At 42.9% G+C, this 22,815-nt stretch overlaps 1 protein-coding gene across 1 annotated transcript in view; it reads right to left on the bottom strand.

Moving 5' to 3' along the window:
• The window catches only part of lpin1b (lipin 1b), a 45,031-nt gene that overhangs the window by 12,584 nt on the left and 9,632 nt on the right, over positions 1-22,815 (bottom strand). The window contains exons 2-10 of the mRNA XM_088324552.1: positions 19,041-19,244; positions 18,883-18,978; positions 17,361-17,638; positions 11,126-11,224; positions 7,452-7,575; positions 5,270-5,486; positions 4,044-4,137; positions 821-1,005; positions 661-754 (exon numbers count right to left, since the gene is read on the bottom strand). Of these exons, the coding sequence (XP_088180678.1) occupies positions 661-754; positions 821-1,005; positions 4,044-4,137; positions 5,270-5,486; positions 7,452-7,575; positions 11,126-11,224; positions 17,361-17,638; positions 18,883-18,978; positions 19,041-19,244 (1,391 nt within the window). The remainder of the gene's footprint in view (positions 1-660; positions 755-820; positions 1,006-4,043; positions 4,138-5,269; positions 5,487-7,451; positions 7,576-11,125; positions 11,225-17,360; positions 17,639-18,882; positions 18,979-19,040; positions 19,245-22,815) is intronic.

Raw genomic sequence — 22,815 nt, 5'->3', positions numbered from 1 at the left:
TGTGAGAGAAGCGCAAGAGGAAAATGAGCTGTAGTTTTAAATATTTCCACCAAAGCCAGTTAACACTTGCAAAACAATGGTGGTAGTATTTCTCCATTTCTCTCTGACTCACTTCTTTTTTATTTATTCCTCCCTCTTTTTCTTTTTCCTGTTCACTCTCTCTTTCTCTCTCTTTTTCTGTTTTCTCTATTTCTCTCACACTCTCTCTTTCTATTTTCTCCCTCTAATTAACATTTTAATTCTCTTTCAATTTTTCTCTTTCTTTCTCACCCTCTTTCTTTTCCTTTCTCTCTCTCTCTCTCTCTCTCTCTCTCACCTCACTGTCTCTTTTTCTCCTGCTGACTCTTTTTCTTTCTGTTGTTTCACTTCTCTTACTCTTTTTACCTTTCTCTTTTTTCACTTTCTTTTTCTCTCTATATTCATTTCCCCCTTCTTCTCCATTCATATCTCTATTCTGCTCTCTCTTTTTCTCTCACTGTTACTCCGTCTCCCTTGTTCTCCCTACCTGTTTATCGCTCTCTCTTTCCCTCCCTCTCTTTCTCTTTATTTTTCTCCCTCTCTCTTTCTCTTCAACTTACTCGTCCGGCCCCTGTGAGAATTTTTTATAGCATTTGTGGCCCCCAGCTAAAACCAGTTTGACACCCCAGCACTAGAGCTTACTTGGATCCGATTTTCACCACCAGGTTGGGATCGTCAATAACCGAAGGGTTCTGGACAAATTGCTGGTACGAGATGATCTTGGCTTGGAATTGCTCTGCAAATACAAAGAGGTCAGTGGATTGTTATTGTATTTTGTCTCGGCCTCCTTTTCCTTTCCTACCTTTTCCGATCTCCTTGTTGTCGGAGAGACCGCCGCACAGCGAGATAGCGATAGATGGTAGGTCACACATCGGTTCGCTGAAACCGTCCACGCCGCTGTCCCCCCCGGAGCTCAACATTTGCAGGGAGAGGCTGGTACTGCGCACGCCTGGGTCCAACATGCTCCTGGGTGCTGCCGTGTCGTCACTGTGGCAAGCCGTGAGATGTGTTAGGGGAGGTTGAAGAATAGTGAAGGTAGTTCCTGTTCTCATTAGAGAAAATTAACTTTTCGATCAGCTCACTAAAAAGCAATGTTCCCTCTAAGCTGCGTGTGTGCGCAATTGCGCACTACCCAGAGCTTTTCCGCGCACAAGAAAATTTAGCCAGCTCACAAAAATCAGGGCTTGAAATTTATGATTAAGAAGCGAAATAAGTCAAAGTTACAGTGCATGAAGGTAAAAATACACGGGTTCCCCTGACGCTGTGTTCTAAATGCGGTATTTTGATGTCGAGTCGAAGTAGAACGAAGTTGAGTAAAGTCAGTAGAGTTTTTCCAGAACCGGCTTCTTTGGCTCGGCTCACTAAAAGGACCCAACTCTTTCGGGTCCTAAACGGCCCTTCAGGTTGTTTTTGCTTCTTTAATCCCAACATGACCAAATATTATGTAAAATGATGCACAAAATGACTTAAAGGAAGGGGGGGGGAAATAGAACAAAAAAGAAAAAAATACCAAAATGAAAAAGTAGTGAAAATCTGAGAAAAAAGGAAACAAAAGGAAGAGAAAAAAAAGAAGGAAAAATTCAGGAAAAAGCCAGAAAAAAAGAAAAGAAAGAAACAAAGGTAAATAGAGAACAAAAAGAAATAAGTAACAGCTAGGAAAAAATAAACACAATGAGATTTTTTAAAAGGAATTAAAAAAAAACAGTTAATTGGTAATTCAAAGCAGTTATCACTTCAGATTTTTTCAGTTTGTGGTTTGCTGTCCCGCCACAGTTGGAATGCCTTCTCAAGGTCCAATCCATTATCATCCTCCTCATAGCGTAACCAGGAATATACTTTAGTCCATTTTGGCAGAAAAGTCCTTGCTTGGAGTATTCTTTTGTTTATTTTCTTTCGTCAAATCGTTCGCTTCAACACACGTGTTTTCCTTGCCTCCGCGATCTTCCGAAGAATTTCTCCGCCATTTTTTCGTGCCAGAATTATTGCCATAGTTATCACTTTCTGCATTATGTTTCGACTTATTACAGACACTGAAGAAATGACCAATTTTTTGTTGATTTGCACCTAATACCAACTGTTTTTACGGAGGCATACTTCTCTTTCACTCGACAACCGCCAAAACAATGACGTCATCTCGAATCACTGAGATCTCGTTTGCCAGGATCGGCGCGAGACCAAAACAACAATGGCGGATCTGCCTGACAAAATGCTTGGAGTGCGGTAAATCTTTGTTATAAAAAAGTAATCGGATAATAATGACAATTTTGTGTCAAAAAATTTGCGTCCCGGGGACGTACGTTGATTTGAGACTATGCGTCCCCAGCAAAAATGATGCGTGCAGGACGCAGGGACGCGGGCAAACCAGAACACTGTCCTTGTATCGTGCATTGTGTTCGAATAGACAGCAGACAGAAGGGACAGCTTAGGGAGGGTGCTCTGTGTTGGGTGGGTGTAAGTGTTTGCATGCTCGACTGTGATAGGCCGGTGTATGCTGTCAGTCAAAGAGCAGGGCAGGGCTGCCTCTCAAAACAAAGTGCAGCGTAGCGCCAGATAGCTTTTAGCAGCTCTTTATATTGAAAATAAACCAATTTATCAATGAACACGGACTCTGAGGAAAGTCAGAAGACTACAAAGAAATGGTGATCACCAACTGGTGCCCCGTGGATTGTTATCAGGTTCGAAAAGCGACTGACGCGGTGTTAGGGAGAAGGCAAAAGTAGTGCTGCTGGTCCGGCTTACTGCTACGGCTAAGCTAACAACCCTCACAAGATACCCCTGCGGAGTCTGTATTACAGAAATGATGGATCCATTACCCATACAACAGATGATCTGGACTTGTGGGAAACCGCTAAATGGACTTTTCGATTTTAATCATCGCGTAAACTTTGCTCAAATTGAGGATCCCTGATGCTAACTTGCAGCTAGCCAGACGCTCTCTAAATTGCTTTCTTACACTAAAAGGAGAAGCCCTCCAATTTTCTTTAAATTTGGTAAAATGACAATTAAATAATTGTCAGGTTCAACCCAACACTTGTAACAAAAAACCTGCATGCAAAAAGACTTGCAAGGGAAGTGAACAAAAAACTGCTTCGGTTACAATCCTCCAACTCACTCCGAAGCAGTCTTCCCTCTGCTTGCCTTTTATTTAGAAAAGGAACGCCCTAGTTACAAGGTGGTTTTGACTGCTAAGGGGAAAGTGATGGATTTAAACTGTAAATATGTTATTCTACTGTTGCATTCTATTCTTGCTTAGTGTGCCATTCTCGCCTAGTTCAATAGTAGTAATATTGTTGATACGATAACATGTTGTAAGTTTAAACAGGTGTTGATACGATAACATGTAACAGATCTCAAACTGTTTTTTGTCACTCCCATCCCTTTAGCAGAAGAAACATGTAAACTAGGGCGTTCCTAATACAATAAAAAGGCAAGGACGAAATAGACTTTTTCAGAGTGTCTAGTAGACTGTAACAGGCAGTCTATGGTCATCTCTCCTTGCAAGTAAGTCATACTTACGTCTCTGTGTCTTCTTTGAGTGCAGGTTTTTATTACAAGTGTTGGGGTTAACCTAACAGAAAGGGGTGCGGTTTGAAGGTTAAATGTTCCAGTTGAAACCAGTTCTTGCACAACAATTTGTTATTTGAAATGTGACTGATTAACTCTCTTCATGCTATATTTCATTTCATTTTTTAACCTTGGCCTGCGGGTCAAATCTGTAACTGATTCACACCCTTAGTTCTCTCTAGGGTGCAGTGGAAAACTTTATTGAGAACATCCTATTTTGTAAGCACAATATTTCAAGCAAACATATAACACACATAGATTATAGTAAAGTTGAATAACTTATGTACATTATTCCAACAATACTTAATTCAACTGCAATTAAGTGTCGTGTGTTATTATTCGTAGATCTATAGTTGTTATTTTCTCCGTCGTTTACTCTCAGTCGGTATTGACGTCATTTCGAAGTCGAACTTGGTTTTGGTGCCCATTATCCGCAATAACCGAGGGATTTCTGTATTTACCTCTTTGGGAAATACAAGGCTGCAACTTCCGGCTCCAGCTCTGTGATGTCATCCAAGTAGACGCCATCAGCACCCAGATGGCGACTCTTTTTGTCTATAAAAACAATAATTTTCGATTCAGGCAAGATTTAAGACATTGGTTTCAAACAGGCGGCCCGCGGGCCAGATCAGGCCCGCCAATGGTTTGAATCAGGCCTGCAAGACAACAGTGAGAGAAGCGCAAGAGGAAAATGAGCTGTAGTTTTAAATACAAACAATTGTGGTGGTATTTCTCCATTTCTCTCTGACTCACTTCTGTTTTATTTATTTCTCCCTCTTTTTCTTTCTCCTGTTCACGCTCTCTCTCTTTCTCTCTCTTTTTTTCTTTTCTCTATTTCTCTCTCACTCTCTCTTTCTTTTCCTCTGTCTTGCTCTCTTTCTATTTTCTCTCTCTAATTTACACTTTAATTCTCTTTCTTTCCCTTTTTCGACCTCTCTCTCTCACTTTGTCTTTTCCTCCTGCTGACTCTTTTTCTTTCTGTCGTTTCACTTCTCTTATTTCTTTTTTCACTTTCTTTTTCTCTCTATATTCATTCCCCCCTTCTTCTCCATTCATATCTCTATTCCGCTCTCTCTTTTTCTCTCACTGTTACTCTGTCTCCCTTGTTCTCCCTATCTGTTTATCGCTCTCTCTTTCCCTCCCTCTCTTTCTCTGTCTTTTTCTCCCTCTCTCTTTCTCTAAAACTTACTCGTCCGGCCCCCGTGAGATTTTTTTATAGCATTTGTGGCCCCCAGCTAAAACCAGTTTGACACCCTTGATTTAAGATTTGAGGTACAAGTATTTTTTAGAAAAAAACACTTTTTAACATAGGGCAGCACGGCGGAGCAGTGGTAAGCGCTTGTGCGGCACAGTTCTGAGGTCATGGGTTTAAATCCAGCTACCAACCTTCCTGTGCAGAGTTTGCATGTTCTCCCCGTGCTTGCGTGGGTTTCCTCCGGGCACTCTGGTTTCCTCCCACTTTCCAAAGACATGCATTTCAGGTGGATTAGCCGGTCCAAATTGTCCCCAGGTGTGATTGAGTGAGCGAGTTGTCTGTCCCTGTGTGCCTGCGATTGGCTGGCAACCAGTTCAGGGTGTCCCCTGCCCACTGCCCGAAGATAGCTGGGATGGGCTCCAGCACCCCCGCGACCCTACTCAGGATAAGCGGTGCAGATAATGGATGGAAGGATGGACTTTTTAACGTCACCTTTTTTCTTGGACGGAGAATCGTTCTTTCCCGATCCGTCCGGCGATGTCTCCACCCTGGACAGGTCCGTCTCCATGGCGGTGGCGGCACCAGAATCAAGAAGTGCCGAGCGCTCAGAAGTCTCGGGTGGAATGGCTTGAAAGTGCGTGCTCTCCGATAACGGGATGGAAAGGGTAGAAACCGATGGCGGCTCCGGTTTCGTGGAGAGGAAAGACGGCTGCAGACGAGGACGGGGGTCACGTTACTCATATAGGACGTTAAACCAGTGTTCATTTTAGCTGTGAAAAGTGATGGGTCCCGGGGACTCTATGGGTCCCAACAGAGATCTATGAGCAATGTTCCCTGTAATTTTCCTTACGGGTCTGAGCGTTCACATAAAGTCGGTGAGCAACGCTTGAAACAACAGTGAGCAACAGCAATCCCAAGTGTGGCAACTAATCCATTATCAAACATGTCCAAAACTTGACATCTGAGTTTCCGGCAATGCAAAATGATTTTTCTCTTTTGAATGAATTGACTCATGTACTATTGCCTACAAATGTCATTTGTTCTTACAATTCTTTCACAAGATATCCATTTCTTTTTATTTCCTGATATATTTTGTTGCATAATATTAACATTTTTGGGGGCTTATTGAGTCATTTGTAAGATACAGAACTGTACTTAATCACATTTTTTAGTGGAAGTACAATGTTGGCAACAAGATTCACTTGATATCATTGGAAATTACTTGAATGCAACAGAAACTTTTTCTTCTTTTTTTCTGTGTTTTTTTCCACTTTTTTAAAAATTCCTTTAAAAAAAATCTCATTGTGTTTATTTTTTCCGAGCTGTTCCTTTTTTTTTGTTCTCTATTTATTTTTTCCTACATTTCTTTCTTTTCTTTTTTTCTGGCTTTTTTTCTAAATATTTCCTTCTTTTTTTCTCTTCCTTTTGTTTCTTTTTTCTCAGCTTTTCACTACTTTTTCATTTTGGTATTTTTTTTCTTTTTTGTTTTATTCCCCCCTTCCTTTAAGTCATGTTGTGCATAATTTTACATAATATTTGGTCATGTTGGGATTAAAGAAGCAAAAACAACCTGAAGAGCCGTTTAGGACCCGAAAGAGCCGGTTCCCTTTAGTGAGCCGAGCCAAAGAAGCCGGTTCTCGACTAACTTTACTCAACTTCGTTCCACTTCGACTCGACTTCAAAGTACCGCATTCAGGACACAACGTCAGGGGAACCCGTGTATTTTTCCCTTCATGCACTGTAACTTTGACTTAAGTCGCTTCTTAATAGGTAATTTTGAGCCCTGATTTTTGTGTGCTGGCTAGATTTTCTTGTGCGCTGAGAATGTGCGAGCGCAGCTTAGAGGGAACACTGTCTATGGGTCCCCAAAAGTTTGTGTTATCGAGGTTGAAATTGTAAATCGGCGACAAATATATAATATGAATCTATATATTCATTCAGTTTTAATCATCACAGTTAATTGGTAATACAAAGCAAGTTATCACTTCAGATTTTTCAGTTCATATATTCTTTGCGGTTTGCTGTCCCGCCACAGTTGTAATGCCATCTCAAGGTCCAATCCATTATCATCCTCCTCATAGCGTCACCAGGAATATAATTTGGTCCATTTGGGCTGAAAAGTCCTTATCTTGCTTCGGAGTATCATTTTGTTTATTTGCTTTCGTCGAGTCGTTCGCTTCAACACACGTGTTTTCCTTGCCTTCGCGATCTTCCGAAGAATTTCTCCGCCGTTTTTTCGTCCCGGAATGATTGCCGTTGTTATCACTTTCGGCATTATGTTTCAACTTATTGCTGAGACCGAAGAAATTACCAAGTTTGTGTTTGATTTCCACCTTAAATCGACGACAAGCACCACAACAATGACGTCATCTCGAAGCAACGAGATCTCGTTTGCCGAGATTGGCGTGCGGACGAAAACTCGAACCGCGAGACCAAAACAACAATGGCGGATCTGCCTGACGAAAAGTTTGGAGTGCGGTAGATCTTTGTTTTAAAAAAAAGTAATCGAGGAATAATGACAAATTTGTGTCAAAAAAGTTGCGTCCCAGGGACGAGCGTTGATTGGACACTATGCGTCCCTAGCAAAAATGATGCGTCTAGGACGCAGGGACGCCGGCAAACCAGAACACTGGTTAAACATTCATTCCAGGGAAGTATTTACAACAATCCTTACAGTGGCAGCCTGTGGCAGCTCCCCCCACGCCCAGTGCATAGCCGAATCTTCATTTCTGGCATCGGACGGCTTCAACATGAGCTCTGAGTCGCTTTTGGAAGAAGCCGGACGGGAATTTCCGGGGCTGAGGAAAGAAAAAAAAACAACACTAGTTATAATGTTGTAAACAATGTTCCCTGTCATTTTCCTTACGGGTCTGAGCGTTCACACAAGGTCGGTGAGCAACGCTTGAAACAACAGTGAGCGGCGGCGATCCCAAGTGTGGCAACTAAATCCTTATCAAACATGTCCAAAACTTGACATCAAGTTACATTTTGCTGAGTTTCCGGCAACGCAAAAACACTTTTCACTTTTGAAGGAATTGGTTGCAGGGCCTACAAACGTCATTTGTTTTTACAGCAATTCTTTCACAAGATTTCCATTTTTTTTTTTCCTGGTATCTTTTGTCGCATAATATTAACATTTTTGGGGGATTATTTCGTCGGTTGCACGATACACAAGTGTATTTAATCACATTTTTTTGTGGAAATACAATGTTGGCAACAAGAATGACTTGATATAATTTGAAAAAAATGTTTTCTATTTTTTTAAATACTTTAAAAATATCTCATTGTGTTTATTTTTTCCTAGCTGTTACTTTTTTCTTTTTGTTCTCCATTTACTTTTTTCCTTTGTTTCTTTTTTCTGGCTTTTTTTTCTGAATTTTTCCTTCTTTTTTCTTTTCCTTTTTTTCTCAGCTTTTCACTATATTTTCATTTTGGTATTTTTTTCCTTTTTGTTCTATTCCGCCTTGCTTTAAATCATTTTGCGCACAATTTTACGTAATATTTGGTCGTGTTGGGATTAAAGAAGCAAAAACAACCTGAAGAGCCGTTAAGAACCCGAAAGAGCCGGTTCGTTTTGGTGAGCCGAGCCGAAGAAGCCGGTTCTCAAAAAACTCTACTGACTTTACTCCACTTGGTTCTACTTCGACCTTGACTTCCAAATACTGCATTTAGAACACAACGTCAGGTGAACTCGTGTATTTTTACCTTCATGCACTGAAACTTTGACTTAATTCGCTTCTTAATTAGCAATTTCAAGCCCTGATATTTGTGAGCTGGCTAGAGTTTCTTCTGCACGCTGCTTAGAGGGAACATTGGTTGTAAAGGACACTTCTACTGGCAATGGACTCCGGCGCTTCATCACTCTTGCTGCTGTTGGACCTTAGTGCTTCCTTTGACATTCTGGACCATAATATCTTACTAGAACGGTTGGAAAAATGGATTGGTCTCTCAGGAACCGTCCTCTCGTGGTTCAGATCCTACCTCTCAGATAGGATGCACTGTGTTAAATAAGGGGAAATGACATCTGAGCCCTTTAGTGTTACCTGTGGTGTTCCGCAGGGTTCAGTACTTGGCCCCCTTCTTTTCAGCATTTATATTCTTCCATTAGGTGATATCGTTCGCAAGTATAATATCAGTTTCCATTGCTACGCAGATGACATTCAACTATATCTTCCGATGGAGGAATCTGCCACACTAAATTGTGGAAATTTGGAGGCCTGCCTCATTGAGATAAAAGAGTTGATGTAACTCAATTTCGTGCGCCCTAACTCTGAAAAGACCAAAATGTTAGTTATTGGTCCATCTAAATACTCTGACTTGTTCTCAAAAACGGCTCTGAACATTGACAAATGTAATATCACCTAGAGCACAGCTATCAAACAGGCGGCCCGCGGGCCAGATCAGGCCTGCTAAGGGATTGAATCCGGCCCGCGAGACAACACTCAGCAGAGAAGCGCAAGAGAAAAACAAGCTGCAGGTTGAAATATGTCAACTTGCTGTTACCAAAGCCAGGTGCCTCGAACAAAGACACTGTACTTGTATTTATTTATCTCTCTTTTTCTTTCTCTTTAATCTACTAGTCCAGTCCTCGACAGAATGTTTGTTCTATCGTGTGGCCCCCCGAGTTAAAATGAGTTTGACACCCCTAGAGTGACTCAGTCAGACATTTAGGTGTCATATTTTGACCCCGATCTGTCCTTTCAAACACACGTTAAGACTATTAATAGAACAGGTTTTTTCCATCTTCGCAACATTGCTAAAATTGGCCCTATGCTGTCTCAGTCGGATGCGGAGATTATAATTCACGCGTTTGTTACCTCCCGTCTTGATGACTGTAATGCACTACTCTCCGGTCTCCCGAAGTCCAGAATCAAGAGCTTTCAGCTGATACAAAATGCTGCAGTGAGGCTTTTAACTAAGACAAGAAAGTTGGATCGCACTACCCCGATTTTGGCTAACCTGCATTGGCTTCCTGTTAACTTAAGATGTGATTTGAAGGTTCTGTTGGTAGTATACAAAATCATGCATGGACTTGCTCCCTCATATCCTTCTGATTTAATTTTCCCCTATGTTCCGGTCCGGAGCCTTCGTTCTGAAACCGCTGTTCTACTAGCGATCCCAAGAGCCAAGAAGAAATCCGCAGGTTCAAGAGAATTCATTGGAATGCTCTTCCCCCTGAGATCCGATCTGCAACCTCAGTGGAACTGTTTAAATCTAAGCTTAAAACACACTTCTACTCTATAGCAGTGGTGTCAAACTCATTTTAACTCGAGGGCCACATGATAGAACAAACACTCTCTCGGGGGCCGGACTAGTGGATTAGAGAGAAAGAAAAAGAGAGAGAAAGAAATAAGAGAAAGAGAAGAAGCTGAAAAGAGAGCGGATGGGACAAAGAAAGAGAGAGAAAGAGAGAGAGTGAGCGAGAGAATGTGAGAAACAAACGAGATAAAAATAAATAGTGAGGGAGGGGGGAAAAAAGAGAGTGAAGGAAATCCAAAGAAAATTAGTGGGAGAGAAGAGAGGAGAGAAAGAAAGGGAGAAAAAGAGAAGGGAAAACAAATGAGAGAAAAAAGAAAAGGAAAAAGGAAGAGAGCAAAAATAAGGTAAAAAGACACACACAGAGAAAGAGAGAAAGATTGAGAGAGAGAGAGATTGAGAGAAAAGGAAAGAGAGAGAGAGAGAGAAAAGGAGAGGGAGAGAGAAAGAGAGAAAAAAGAGAGAGAGAGAGAACAGCGTTGGTGAGAGGCACCTGGCTTTGGCAACATCACGTGGACATATTTCAACTCGCAGCTCATTTTTCTCTTGCGCTTCCTTCAGCGTTGCCTCGCGGGCCGGATACAATCCCTTAGCGGGCCTGATCCGGCCCGCGGGCCGCCTGTTTGACACCTGTGCTCTATAGCATATGAATCACCTACATTTTATGTTGACAATATAAGGGGAAGGTGTCATAATAGACCGTAGTTTGCAATAGTCTTTGATCCGTGCAGCCCTTTGAGACTCTTTGTGATTAAGGGTGTCACAAATAAACATGACTTGACTTGATGAGGTTTTTGAGTTTTTCTTTGCCCTCATGTAGGTTTTAGATCAGGGGAAGGTGTCATAATAATCCGTAGTTTGCAATAGTCTTTGATCCGTGCAGCCCTTTGAGACTCTTTGTGATTAAGGGTGTCACAAATAAACATGACTGAGGTTTTTGAGTTTTTCCTTGTCCTTATGTAGGTTTTGGATCAGGGGATGGTGTCATAATAGTTTGTGGTCTGTGCAGCCCTTTGAGACTCTTTGTGATTAAGGGCGTCACAAATAAACAGGACTTGACTTTTTTAATGTGGTCTTGAGAAAGCGCCTCACCTCTGAAGAGGACTCCAGTCGCCGTCTGAGCGAGGGTACACGGCAGATGGTTTGAAAGAACTGTTTGTCGGCCTGAGTGTAGTTTCCCTGGAGGAAGCCCTGAAACATAATAGAGTAAAGTTTTATTAAAATACTACACATTGTCATGGTTGCCATGGCGCCCAATTGGCCACTCCCGTGTGTGTCACGGTTGCCATGGCGCCAGATTGGCCCCGCCCGTTTGGTGCCAGCTGCAGCTTGTTGACGGATTGACTCCCTGTCAGTGTTTAAACTCTGTCCTGTCAGTCCCCTTTTGTCGGTCCGTCTGCGAATCTCTGTTTTTACACGGCAAGCCCTTTTTCGCCTATCCAGTGTTTTTGCTCCTGTTTGTCTCCTGCTGCGATCTATCTGATCTCGACCACGTCTGCTCTCCCGTCCCGAATAACGACCCGTTTTTGATCTTGACCGCGTCTACTCTCCTCTCCTGGCTTTCGACTCGTTACCGATCCCGCTCACGTTTTTGCTCTTCTATCCCGGCTACCGACCCGTTTTTTCCGTTCCCGACACCGCCATCGCTCGCCACGGAAATACCACTTCCGCGTCTGAGCAACCTGCTCCCCGCAACCAGCGATCTCCTGATCGTGTGTGCAATCCTTTCCCTTCTTCACAATAAAACTATGAGTAACGTCACGCGAGTGGGTCCTGTTTCCGTTCTGGTCCTGACACATATGTTGTCTCGGTTAACTCATTCACGAGCAGTGATGTTTGGTAGGGTTCGTGGTTGGGGAGGCACGGTCAGGTTTACAAATAAATGAACCAAGATCACAGGTGTCAAACAGGCGGCCCACGGGCCAGATCAGGCCCGCGAGACAACATTCAGAGAAGCGCAAGAGAAAAACAAGCTGCAGGTTGAAATATGTCAACTTGATGTTGCCAAAGCCAGGTGCCTCAAACAAAGACACTGTACTTGTATTAAGAAATAAATACAAGTGTGTCAAACTCATTTTAACTCGGGGGCCACGCGATAGAACAAACAATCTCTCAGGGGCCGGACTAATGAGGAAGGAAGAATGAAAAAGAGAGATGGACACAAAGAAAGAAAGAAAGAAAGAAAGAAAGAGAGAATGAAATGGAGAAAGAAAGAAAGAAAGAAAGAAAGAAAGACTAGTAGATTGAGGAGAAATAAAAATAAAGATAAAGCAATAAGGGTAAGAGAGGGAGAGAAAAAGAAGGTGGGACAAAGAAAGAGAGAAAGGGAGAAAGATAAAGAGGGATGAAAGAGAGCGAGTGAGAGAGAATGTGAGAAACAAAAGAGATAAAAAGAGAAATAGTGAGAGAGGGGGGAAGAAAAAGGGAGGAAAAGAAATCCAAACAAAAATAGAAAGAGAGAAAAGAGAGAAGAGAAAGAGAGAAGGGGAAAGAGGGGGACGCAAGAGAGAGCGAGAGAGAGAGAGAAGACAGTGAAAAGGAAGAGACAACAAAAGAAAGAGACAAAGAGGAACAAAGAAAGAAAAAGAGGGACAGAGCGAGTGAAAAAGTGAGAGATAAAAAGTGAGAGAAACAGGGAGGAAGAGAGAGTGAGAAAGAGAGAAAGAAAGAAATATAAGTCCAGAATTTGTTCGAGGCTCCTGACTTTGGCAACATCAAGTTGACATATTTCAACCTGCAGCTTGTTTTTCTCTTGCGCTTCTCTGAGTGTTGTTTCGCGGGCCGGATTCAATCCCTTAGCGGGCCTTTTCTGGCCTGCGGGTTGCCTATTTGACACCTGTGCTATAGAGTAGTAGTCCAAATTTAGATGGTAGGCATATGTTGCACATATTATGAAATGTGACCTGGATAAAGATGGATTACTTTTCTGCACACGTGAACCTCAAGTAAATCAAGCCTATGGGGCCGATTCACAAATGCTAAATGCTTGACCCACATTTGACACATGGAGCACAAGCTTAAGAATGCGACTTGAGTTTTTCTAACAGCTTTCCTCATTGGCTGACTAAGCCATGTGTTTGTTCAAAGTGCTAAGTTAAAATACTGTATGCAAAAGTTCTGGTTTGGTTAGGAATCAAGCCAAAACCTCACCAAGAAAGATTCAAAAGAAGCTAACACAATTTATGACGCTACAAACTGTACACAGACATTAAAAGCACCGTGGAAAGAGAAGTTCGCGTAGCTTGTAGCCGACGACGCAACGCAAGCATTGCAGGAATAAAAACGAATAAAAACAGGTACATACTCAGTGTTCTGGTTTTCCCGCGTCCCTGCGTCCTAGACGCATGATTTTTGCTGGGGACGCATAGTGTCCAATCAACGCGCGTCCCTGGGACGCAACTTTTTTGACACAAAATTGTCATTGTTAGATGTTTTGGAACTCATGAAGAAACCAGAGTGCCCAGAGAAAACCCACCTAGGTATGGGGCGAACATGCAAACTCCATACAGAGAGACTGGTAAATAGATATTTTTGCAAATCAAACGTTTGCTTTATTCCGATTTCGCAATCTTCGTTCGGTTTGAAATTTTCGGTATTTCGGTTCGTTTAACAATTTTCGTACTCGGCAGCCAATCGGAAGCCTGCATCGAATAACTTCGTGCATCCGGACTTTCCCGAGCATTACAAGGTCGTGCGTTTGCATATCATTTTCCAAAGTAGACGCACGGAGAACACAAGAAAAAAGGATAAGTGGTTAGGAATCAAGCCAAAACCTTAGCCCCAGAAGAAAGATTCAAAAGAAGCTAACACAATTTATGACGCTACAAAACGTAAACGTACATTAAAAGCATGGTGGAATGAGGAGTTTGCGTAGCTTGTAGCCAACGACGCAACGCAAGCATTGCATGAATGAAGATGAGTAAAAACAGGTACATACTCAATGTTCTGGTTTGCCCGCATCCCTGCGTCCTAGACGCATGATTTTTGCTGGGAATGCATAGTCTCAAATCAACGTGGGTCCCTGGGACGCAACTTTTTTGACACAAAATTGTCATTGTTACCCGATACTTTTTTTTTTAACAAAGATTTACCGCACTCCAAACTTTTCGTCAGGCAGATCCGCCATTGTTGTTTTGGTCTCGCGGTTCGAGTTTTCGTCCGCACCCCGATCTCGGCAAATTGTTGTGGTGGAAGTCCGTCTCTTTTTAGAGAACCGGCTTTTTCGGCTCAACTCATTAAAGAGAGCCGGCTCTTGTTGTGGAAAATAGACTTGCATTTGTAGAATAGAGTTGCATACATTTAGAAATGTAGAAAGACTTGCTTACAGTTGTGAGAGAATGTTGACATCATTTCGGGAAGGTCCTTGGCAGCCTTAAAAGGGCATGGGACCTGCAAGGACTCTCTGAGCAAACTGAGGCGAACAACATGTCCTAATAAGGGTACGACAACATCTTCCTTGTTGGGACGTGAGATCTCGGCCGCCTCTTGGGTTGTACTCAAATTGAAGCTATAAAAGCGTTGTTATGTCTGGAGTTCTCTGAGTTCTTTGGGATGACGCAATAAAGAACTCCCCCTCATGGCAAGCCTCCGTGCACTTGATTGAATCACATAATAGAAGACCTAAACGATTATCGAACCTGCATTTTCCCCTACACTCTCCAACGGCTCACTTGCTTTGATGCATTATATTACGAATGATTATGATGTAGAAAAAAGGAAGTATAAAAGGAGAAAATGAAAAAAGACAGCTTTCTGGTTATCCCTTTAATCAGTATTACCAACAATAATTGAATGCAGAAAATGAATTCATAATTGTAATAAGAAAATGTATTATTCGACTTAATTATATTTGCATGTAAGAGTGAACGTCCGAGCGACTTCATTTTTTAACCTTGTTTAATAATAAGCCTCATTCATGTAGAGCAACTCAGTGTCTCACAACAAAATGTTCATTAACACGTGTAAATTATAACATGTTAAACTACATAAACACGTTTGAAAGAAAATATAAGTTTTTTTGTATTTTGTAAGGGAAAATATGACAGTTTGTAAGTGCATGGAGCCGTGGAGGTTGACAGGTATGAGTATGCCTCCGAATTAGGTGAAAATGAACACAAAATTTGTAATTTCTTCAGTGTCAATAATAAGTCGAAACATAATGCAGAAAGTGATATCAACGGCAATAATTCTGGCACGAAAAATTCTTCTGTCACGAGGATTACCAGAACAGAGCAGGAGACCCCAGAGCGTTCGTACAATACTTTTATTTGGGGAAGCACAAGGGTTAGCGGGAAACTTCGGACGACGTAGCCAATCGTAGCGTGGGACGGAAGCAGGTTGAGTTTACCGGGACTGAAGAGATGATCGTAGCTTGGGACGGAAGCAGGTCGGATCGGAGACAGGCAGACAGAATCAGGTAAACAAGGCACAGGTAATCGGGAGCGTCATACGGGGTACAGATGTACAGAATTACAGGATTAGTCCTCCGACCCCCATGTCTCGGTGTAGAATGCTTAAATAGGGAACATAACCCAATCAGAAGGCACATTCCAGCGCGCCAGATGATTGCCCCAGGTGGCTCCACTTGGGTAATCATGACAGAACCCCCCCCTCAAGGGACGGCTCCAGAAGTCCCTCAGAAAAAAATAAAAATAAAAAATAAATTTAACCCAAGACACGTCACAGGGAAACACAGGCAGAATCAGAAGAGTCCAGACTCAGGGGGGGTCAGATTCAGAAGAGTCGGACTCCGGGGAGCGGAAAGGGAACAGACAAGACAGGAGAGGAAAGACGGGACAAAATCAGTACAGGCAGACTCAGGGCAGGCATGGGAGTCGAGCAGGCAGGCATGGGAGTCGAGCAGGCAGGCATGGGAGTCGAACAGGCAGGCATGGGAGTCGAACAGGCAGGCATGGGAGTCGAACAGGCAGGCTTGGGAGTCGAACAGGCAGGCTTGGGAGTCGAACAGGCAGGCATGGGAGTCGAACAGGCAGGCATGGGAGTCATTGCGCAGTCATACGGCCGGAGGTGCCTCAGCCAATTTCGCCATGTCGGAAAGGACTTGCCGAACTGCGCATTCTGAAGGGGAATTGCGCTGCTGATTCAGGCTTTGATAGTGGTCAGGGGGCAAATGTACGAACGCGGGGTCCATTCTGGTCGGAGGATTCTGTCACGAGGATTACCAGAACAGAGCAGGAGACCCCAGAGCGTTCGTACAATACTTTTATTTGGGGAAGCACAAGGGTTAGCGGGAAACTTCGGACGACGTAGCCAATCGTAGCGTGGGACGGAAGCAGGTTGAGTTTACCGGGACTGAAGAGATGATCGTAGCTTGGGACGGAAGCAGGTCGGATCGGAGACAGGCAGACAGAATCAGGTAAACAAGGCACAGGTAATCGGGAGCGTCATACGGGGTACAGATGTACAGAATTACAGGATTAGTCCTCCGACCCCCATGTCTCGGTGTAGAATGCTTAAATAGGGAACATAACCCAATCAGAAGGCACATTCCAGCGCGCCAGATGATTGCCCCAGGTGGCTCCACTTGGGTAATCATGACATCTTCGGGATGTCGCGGAGGCAAGGAAAACACGTGTGTTGAAGCCAACGATTCGATGAAAGAAAATAAACAAAAGAATATACAGTAGATTCATATAATTTTTTCAGCAATATTATTTTGAATAATGTGCAATATTGTTGTGAACTGAAAAATCTGGAAGTGATAACTGATTTGTATTACCAATAAACTGTGATGATTGAAACTGAATGAATATATAGATTTATATGATATATTTGTCGGCGATTTACAATTTCAACCTCGATAACACTAGATTTTGGGGACCCATAGATTTTTGAGCATGCGAGTCCCCGGGATCCATCACTTTTCAAAGGTCAAAAGAACACTAGGTACGTGTCATGATTCCTCATTACATTCACCAGTGCCTGCTCGTTTGCCGCCAGCTCGTCTGTTGTCAGGGAAAATTGGGATCAACACGTTTGAAAAAGAAAGTGGAAGTGGATCTTCCAAAGCGGGATATCGTAGCGTAGTTAGACGGAAAAACAGGTCATTAGCCGGGACGGGAGATCAAAACGTGGTCGGGGTCAAAAAATAGGTCCTAGCCAGAGACAAACAAGGAAATCAGGACCGAACGAGTGGAAAACGGGTGACAAAACCGGACCAAAATGCTTGCCTTGTGAAAACAGAGGTTCGCTGACGGACTGACAACAGGCGAGTGAAAGGACTGAGCTTAAATAGGACGGGGAACAGGTGAGTGCAATGAGTCATCATGACAACCGTTAAAAAAACCCTCGCTATGCCTTTGCTGACCTGATGCTCTCCATCTCTTCATCAGAGCTGATGTCAATCGTGAACATGTCCTCGTCTTCCGAGTCGTCCCCATTGTCCTCGCGTTTCATGCTGTCCATTCGAGTTTTCCTTCTCCTCTTCCTTCGTTTCTTCATCATCGCCGTTGCCGAGCCGTTCTCGCTGCTGCAGCCCAAAGTCTGCACAGGGGGCCCCGGGCTCTTCCCCATCAGAGAGGAGCTCATCATCAGGAGCCCGTCTGATGGGATGGGGGACGTGGCCAGGTAGGATGGCACCACTTCCTAGTGAGATGGGTTCAAAAGGTGTCAACAACCTCAGTAGTTTCAGAAAACTGGTCATAGCTTTTTAGATTAGATTGCATTTACCGTGACTTCCGGACTATAGAGCGCACCTGATTATAAGCCGCACCCACCACATTTTAAGAGGAAAACCGATTTTGTCCATACACAAGCCGCACCTGTATATAAGCCACATGCGCCCACATTAAAAAATGTAACACAAACACAAAATTAACCCAAACCCGACTTCAAGTCCCGCGATTGAAACTAAATGTCCTTCATTAAAGTCCACAGTCCAAAAATCACAGCCGGCAAAATGATACCGGTACTTAAGGTTTTTATGCAGACCTGCAGAGTCCGGGTCCCGTTGAAAGTAATCCAAGGAAAAAAGTGTATATTTTTAAAGGTAAGGGTGGGAAAAATATATCAGATGAACACATTTAGTCACGCAACTCGTTTTTCTTTAACCAACTTTTTACCCCCTATTTTTGTCCGTCCCTCACCTTTAGCGGTCCCCCTTAAACCTGTCACCCCACGTTTGTTCTGCCCCTCCTTTTTCATTCACCCGTGCAAAACATATCAGAAGAAGTTTCTAAAAAAAATACATTACAAAAATATAGAGTTGCAAATACATATTATACATGGGTTATACATATTTACAAAGAAAGACGGTACACCGAGAGAGTTTTCAAAGCTTTAATAATAATAATATAACTTTCATCTGGGCAGTTAATGGTAGCAACACGCTTGCAACACAGTAAACGGGTCTGTTAAAAAAAACATACCGTACTTGTAAAAATCACGGTAAACCGTCCTCATCTTCCTCCTTAGAACTGAAGCCATCAAAGTCGTCTTCCTCAGTGTCGGAAAGAAACTTTGTCATATAGACGTCGTCCCACGCTCCGACCCACTCCTGATTCTGTGCCCTCCTCTCCGTCACGCAACAGACCGGCTTTTCGGAACCCGTTGGTGATGGTGGATTTTTTGATGTGCCTTTCTTTTTGCATTTTGCATGATGAGGGTATGTTTACGCAAATTTAATTTATGCACAAGCCAAGAAGTTGCAGTCTCCTTCAGCGCATATATTCCACCGGTCTAAATCTTACCTTTTGTACTCGAGCGCCGCTGTTAGAAAAATGACATCAATTGGCCGCATCACTGAATAAGCCGCAGGGTTGAACGTTTGGGAAAAAAAGTAGCGGCTTATAGTCCGGAATTTACGGTAATACTTTTTCTTCCTTCCTTACCTGATCATTTTCCATTTCCTGGACGAAGAAAGCCTCTCCATTTTCCCCGAGCTTCATATGCAGATCCACCGGCTCTCCATTGATCTCCATGTCGACCTTTAGAGTACAAACGTTTCAAATTCCGCACGTCCTGTTAACCTGCTTCCTTGCTTACTGACCACTTTTTCTCGCGAGCGGAGGACGCCCATTTTGCCGAAACGGACGTGGAACGGAGAGCAGTGCAGGGAGCCGTCAGGCCGCCGCACCACGATGACATCGATGCATCCCGACAACGTGGCCGGGTTGAGGCCTCGATACAGTTCTTTGACCTGCACGAAAACCTGACCCGCCAACTGGCCCACGTAGTTCATGGTCTGACGGGTCTGGCAACGACACAACCGAAAAATTAGAATGTGTTTTACATACAGGGTTGGGTAGGGTCACTTTAACTGGATTACTTTCAATGACTTTTGGATTACTTCGCTAATAAAAGACAAAAGAAACTAAATATGAATAAAATGATGACTCACAACACGTGGTAAGCTTTCTCTCCTGGCTTTGATCTCTTTGATCTCCGGCAAAACCAACATAAAATGCGACAGAAACAAAATGAATATCAATCCAAACATCATTTTTGCCGTTCCCTGTATTCTGTTACTCCCCAAGCCTGCACAAAATTGAATCATTTTATTCCTATTTAGTTTCTTTTGTCTTTTATTAGCATATTTGGTATTGGAGTCATCCAAAAGTAATTGAAAGTAATTCAGTTAAAGTAACCCTACCCAACCCTGACCGTGACACCGGTGGGCGGGGCCAATTGGGCACCACAGCAACCGTGACACACACGCGCACGGACAATTGGGCGCCATGGCAACCATGACAATATCAACTCTAGCATTAAACAAAAATGCGACGGAAACAAAATGAAAATAAATCCAAACAGCTTGCCAACATCATTTTTGCCATTCCATGTATTCCATTACTCCCCAAGCCTGCACAAAATGTAGTCATTTTATTCATATTTAGTTTCTTTAGTCTTTTATTAGCATATTTGGTATTGGAGTAATCCAAAAGTCATTGAAAGTAATCTGGTTAAAGTAACCCTACCCAACCCTTTTTACATAACATGCATACATCCAATGAGCCAGTTATCACCCGCAAGCAAAACGAGGGTGCAGATCATGTTTTTGTTAGGGATTCTGTCATGTCCTGCACGGTTGTCATGGCGCCCAGCTGGCCCCGCCCCTTGACACCGGCTGAGATGCATTGGACTGATTGCTCTTGGAGTACTTAAGCGCGCTCCTTTGTACTGTGCGTTGCTGGAACGTTTGTTAAACCTGGTTCAACTCCGTGAGACTTCTGTTAAAACCTGTTAAATGCCTAGTTCTGTGAATCTGCCGGTATTTGATCCTGTTTTGTTTTTGGTCTGATCCGTTTGTTTGTTTTTGACAACTTGTCTTTTGTTTGGATTTCTAATCCACTCCGCGACCATCGATACCCGGATCGAGTGTGCGCACCCTCATCATCCTTCCCCCAATAAATTGTGAGTACGTCTTTTTTTCCTGTTTCCCGCTCCGTTTCGTGACAGATTCAAGTATGAATATCCCTTTGTTTATTCGTCTGTTTGTTTGTTTTTGTTTATGCCCACCCAGGAAAAGAGGGAATGAGTTTAGAAATGACCACTATCTTCCGCTGGCAGTGAGGTAGGTTACCTCAGATGTGAAAAATGCCATTAAAGCTGACTAGGCACTTTTGGTTTTGTTAAGTGAGCATTTTTTTTCCAGAAAGACATTCCACTCTCCCAGACCAGAATGACATTGACTGTCAACACTATCTTTTACTTTCACTTACCTTAGATGTGAAAATGCCCCCACATGTACTGACTCATCATTTTGTTGATTCGGATTTTTTTCCACATAAAGACATTCAAGTCTCCCAGGCCAGAATGGCATTGAATATCAACACCATCTTTTACAGGCGGTCAGGGAGGTTACCTGAAACTTGAATACCGCCCAAAAAAGCTGACTTGGCATTTTTGGTTTTGTTGACTCAGCAGCTTTTGCCAGAAAGACATTCTACTATCCCCTCCAAAACAAGGCCAGGATAACAATCCTTCGCAAGCAATCAGGTAGGTCACTCTTGTGAAAATGTCCCCCAAAACGGACTAACCCCTTTTGGTTTCGCTGACACAGCAGTATTCCCAGGAAGACATTCCCTTCTTCCAGAAAAAAAACATACAATTTCAACCCAATGTCTTGCAGACAGTTACAAGAAAAAAATGCCCCATAAAGTTGACTTTTATCCCCAGAATTATATTCCAGAACGAAATTGAATATCAACACCATCTTTTACAGGCAGTCAGGTAGGATACCTGAAATGTGAATACTGCCCAAAAAAGCTGACTTGGCATTTTTGGTTTTGTTGACTCAGCAGCTTTTGCCAGAAAGCTTTACAATGTGCTTCACACTTATCCATACACACACACACACACACACACTCACACACCAATATTCCTATAAAACACAGGTTTTTTGTCAGATGAAAATCTACATCACAGGAGTCAAACAGGCGGCCCGCGGGCCAGATCAGACAACACTCAGAGAAGTGCAAGAGAAAAACAAGCTGCAGGTTGAAATATGTCAACTTGATGTTGGGCGCCCCTGAGATTCGATCTGCAACCTCAGTGGAAATGTTTAAATCTAAACTTAAAACTCACTTCTACTCCATTGCATACGAATAACCTACTCCTCTTGTCGGTTGAAAATAGTTTGTGTAATATAGTGTAACAATCTGTGAAGCCCTTTGAGACTCTTCGTGATTTAGGGCGTCACAAATAAAAATGACTTGACTTGACTTGACTTGACATGTTGCCAAAGAAAGGGTGCCTCACACAAAGACACTGTACTTGTATTTCTCTCTCTCTCTCTCTCCCTCTCTTTTCCACCCCTTTTCTCCCACTCTCTGTCTCTCTCTCTCTCTCTCTCTGTCTCTGTCTCTCTTTGTCTCTTTTCCACCCCTTTTCTCCCACTCTCTGTCTCTGTCTCTCTCTGTCTCTCTCTCTCTCTCTCTCTCTCTCTCTCTTTTCCACCCCTTTTCTCCGACTCTCTGTCTCTGTCTCTCTCTCTCTCTCTCTTTTCCACCCCTTTTCTCCCACTCTCTGTCTCTCTCTCTCTCTCTTTTCCACCCCTTTTCTCCCACTCTCTGTCTCTCTCTCTCTCTCTCTCTCTCTCTCTTTTCCACCCCTTTTCTCCCACTCTCTGTCTTTGTCTCTCTCTCTCTCTTTTCCACCCCTTTTCTCCCACTCTCTGTCTTTGTCTCTCTCTCTCTCTTTTCCACCCCTTTTCTCCCACTCTCTGTCTCAGTCTCTTTCACTTTCTGTGTCTTTTTAACTTCTTTTGCTCTAACTTCCTTTTTTCCTTTTCTCTCTTTTCTCTTTCTCTCTTCCTACCCTTCCTGCTTTCTTTTCTCTCTTTCTGTCTTTCTATTTCTCTTCGGATTTCTTTCTTCCTCTCCCTTTCTTTCCCCCTCTCTCACGACTTTTTATCTTTTGTTTCTCACGCTCTCTCCCTCTCTCTTTTTCCCTTTCTTTGCCCTGCCCTCTCTCCTTTTCCCCCCTCTTTCTCTTAATTCTTTATCTCTCTTTTTCTCTCTCTTGAATCTACTAGTCCGGCCCCCGACAGAATGTTTGTTCTATCGTGTGGCCCCCCGAATTCAAATGAGTTTGACACCCCTGGTTTAGTGTATATAAAGTACGTTATTTAATTCACAGTTCTTGTTACCTTTCATGAGGTGTATGGATAACAAGATAAGAAGGTGTATAAAAGAGAAAGAAAAGCGTTAACAAATAAATAACCAGTGTATAAAAATGAAACAGTCTATACAGTGATTGAATGATATACGCCTGTAACATAATACAAATCGTATTTCTTACCTTTCGAATACGTTAACAAAAAA

Source organism: Urocampus carinirostris, chromosome 20, assembly GCF_059441175.1.
Source record: "Urocampus carinirostris isolate Australia breed hairy pipefish chromosome 20, RoL_Ucar_1.0, whole genome shotgun sequence".
Classification (NCBI taxonomy): Eukaryota; Metazoa; Chordata; class Actinopteri; order Syngnathiformes; family Syngnathidae; genus Urocampus; species Urocampus carinirostris.
The sequence above is the reverse complement of the archived record's forward strand: the minus strand, read 5'-3'. Positions and strand labels throughout refer to the sequence as shown.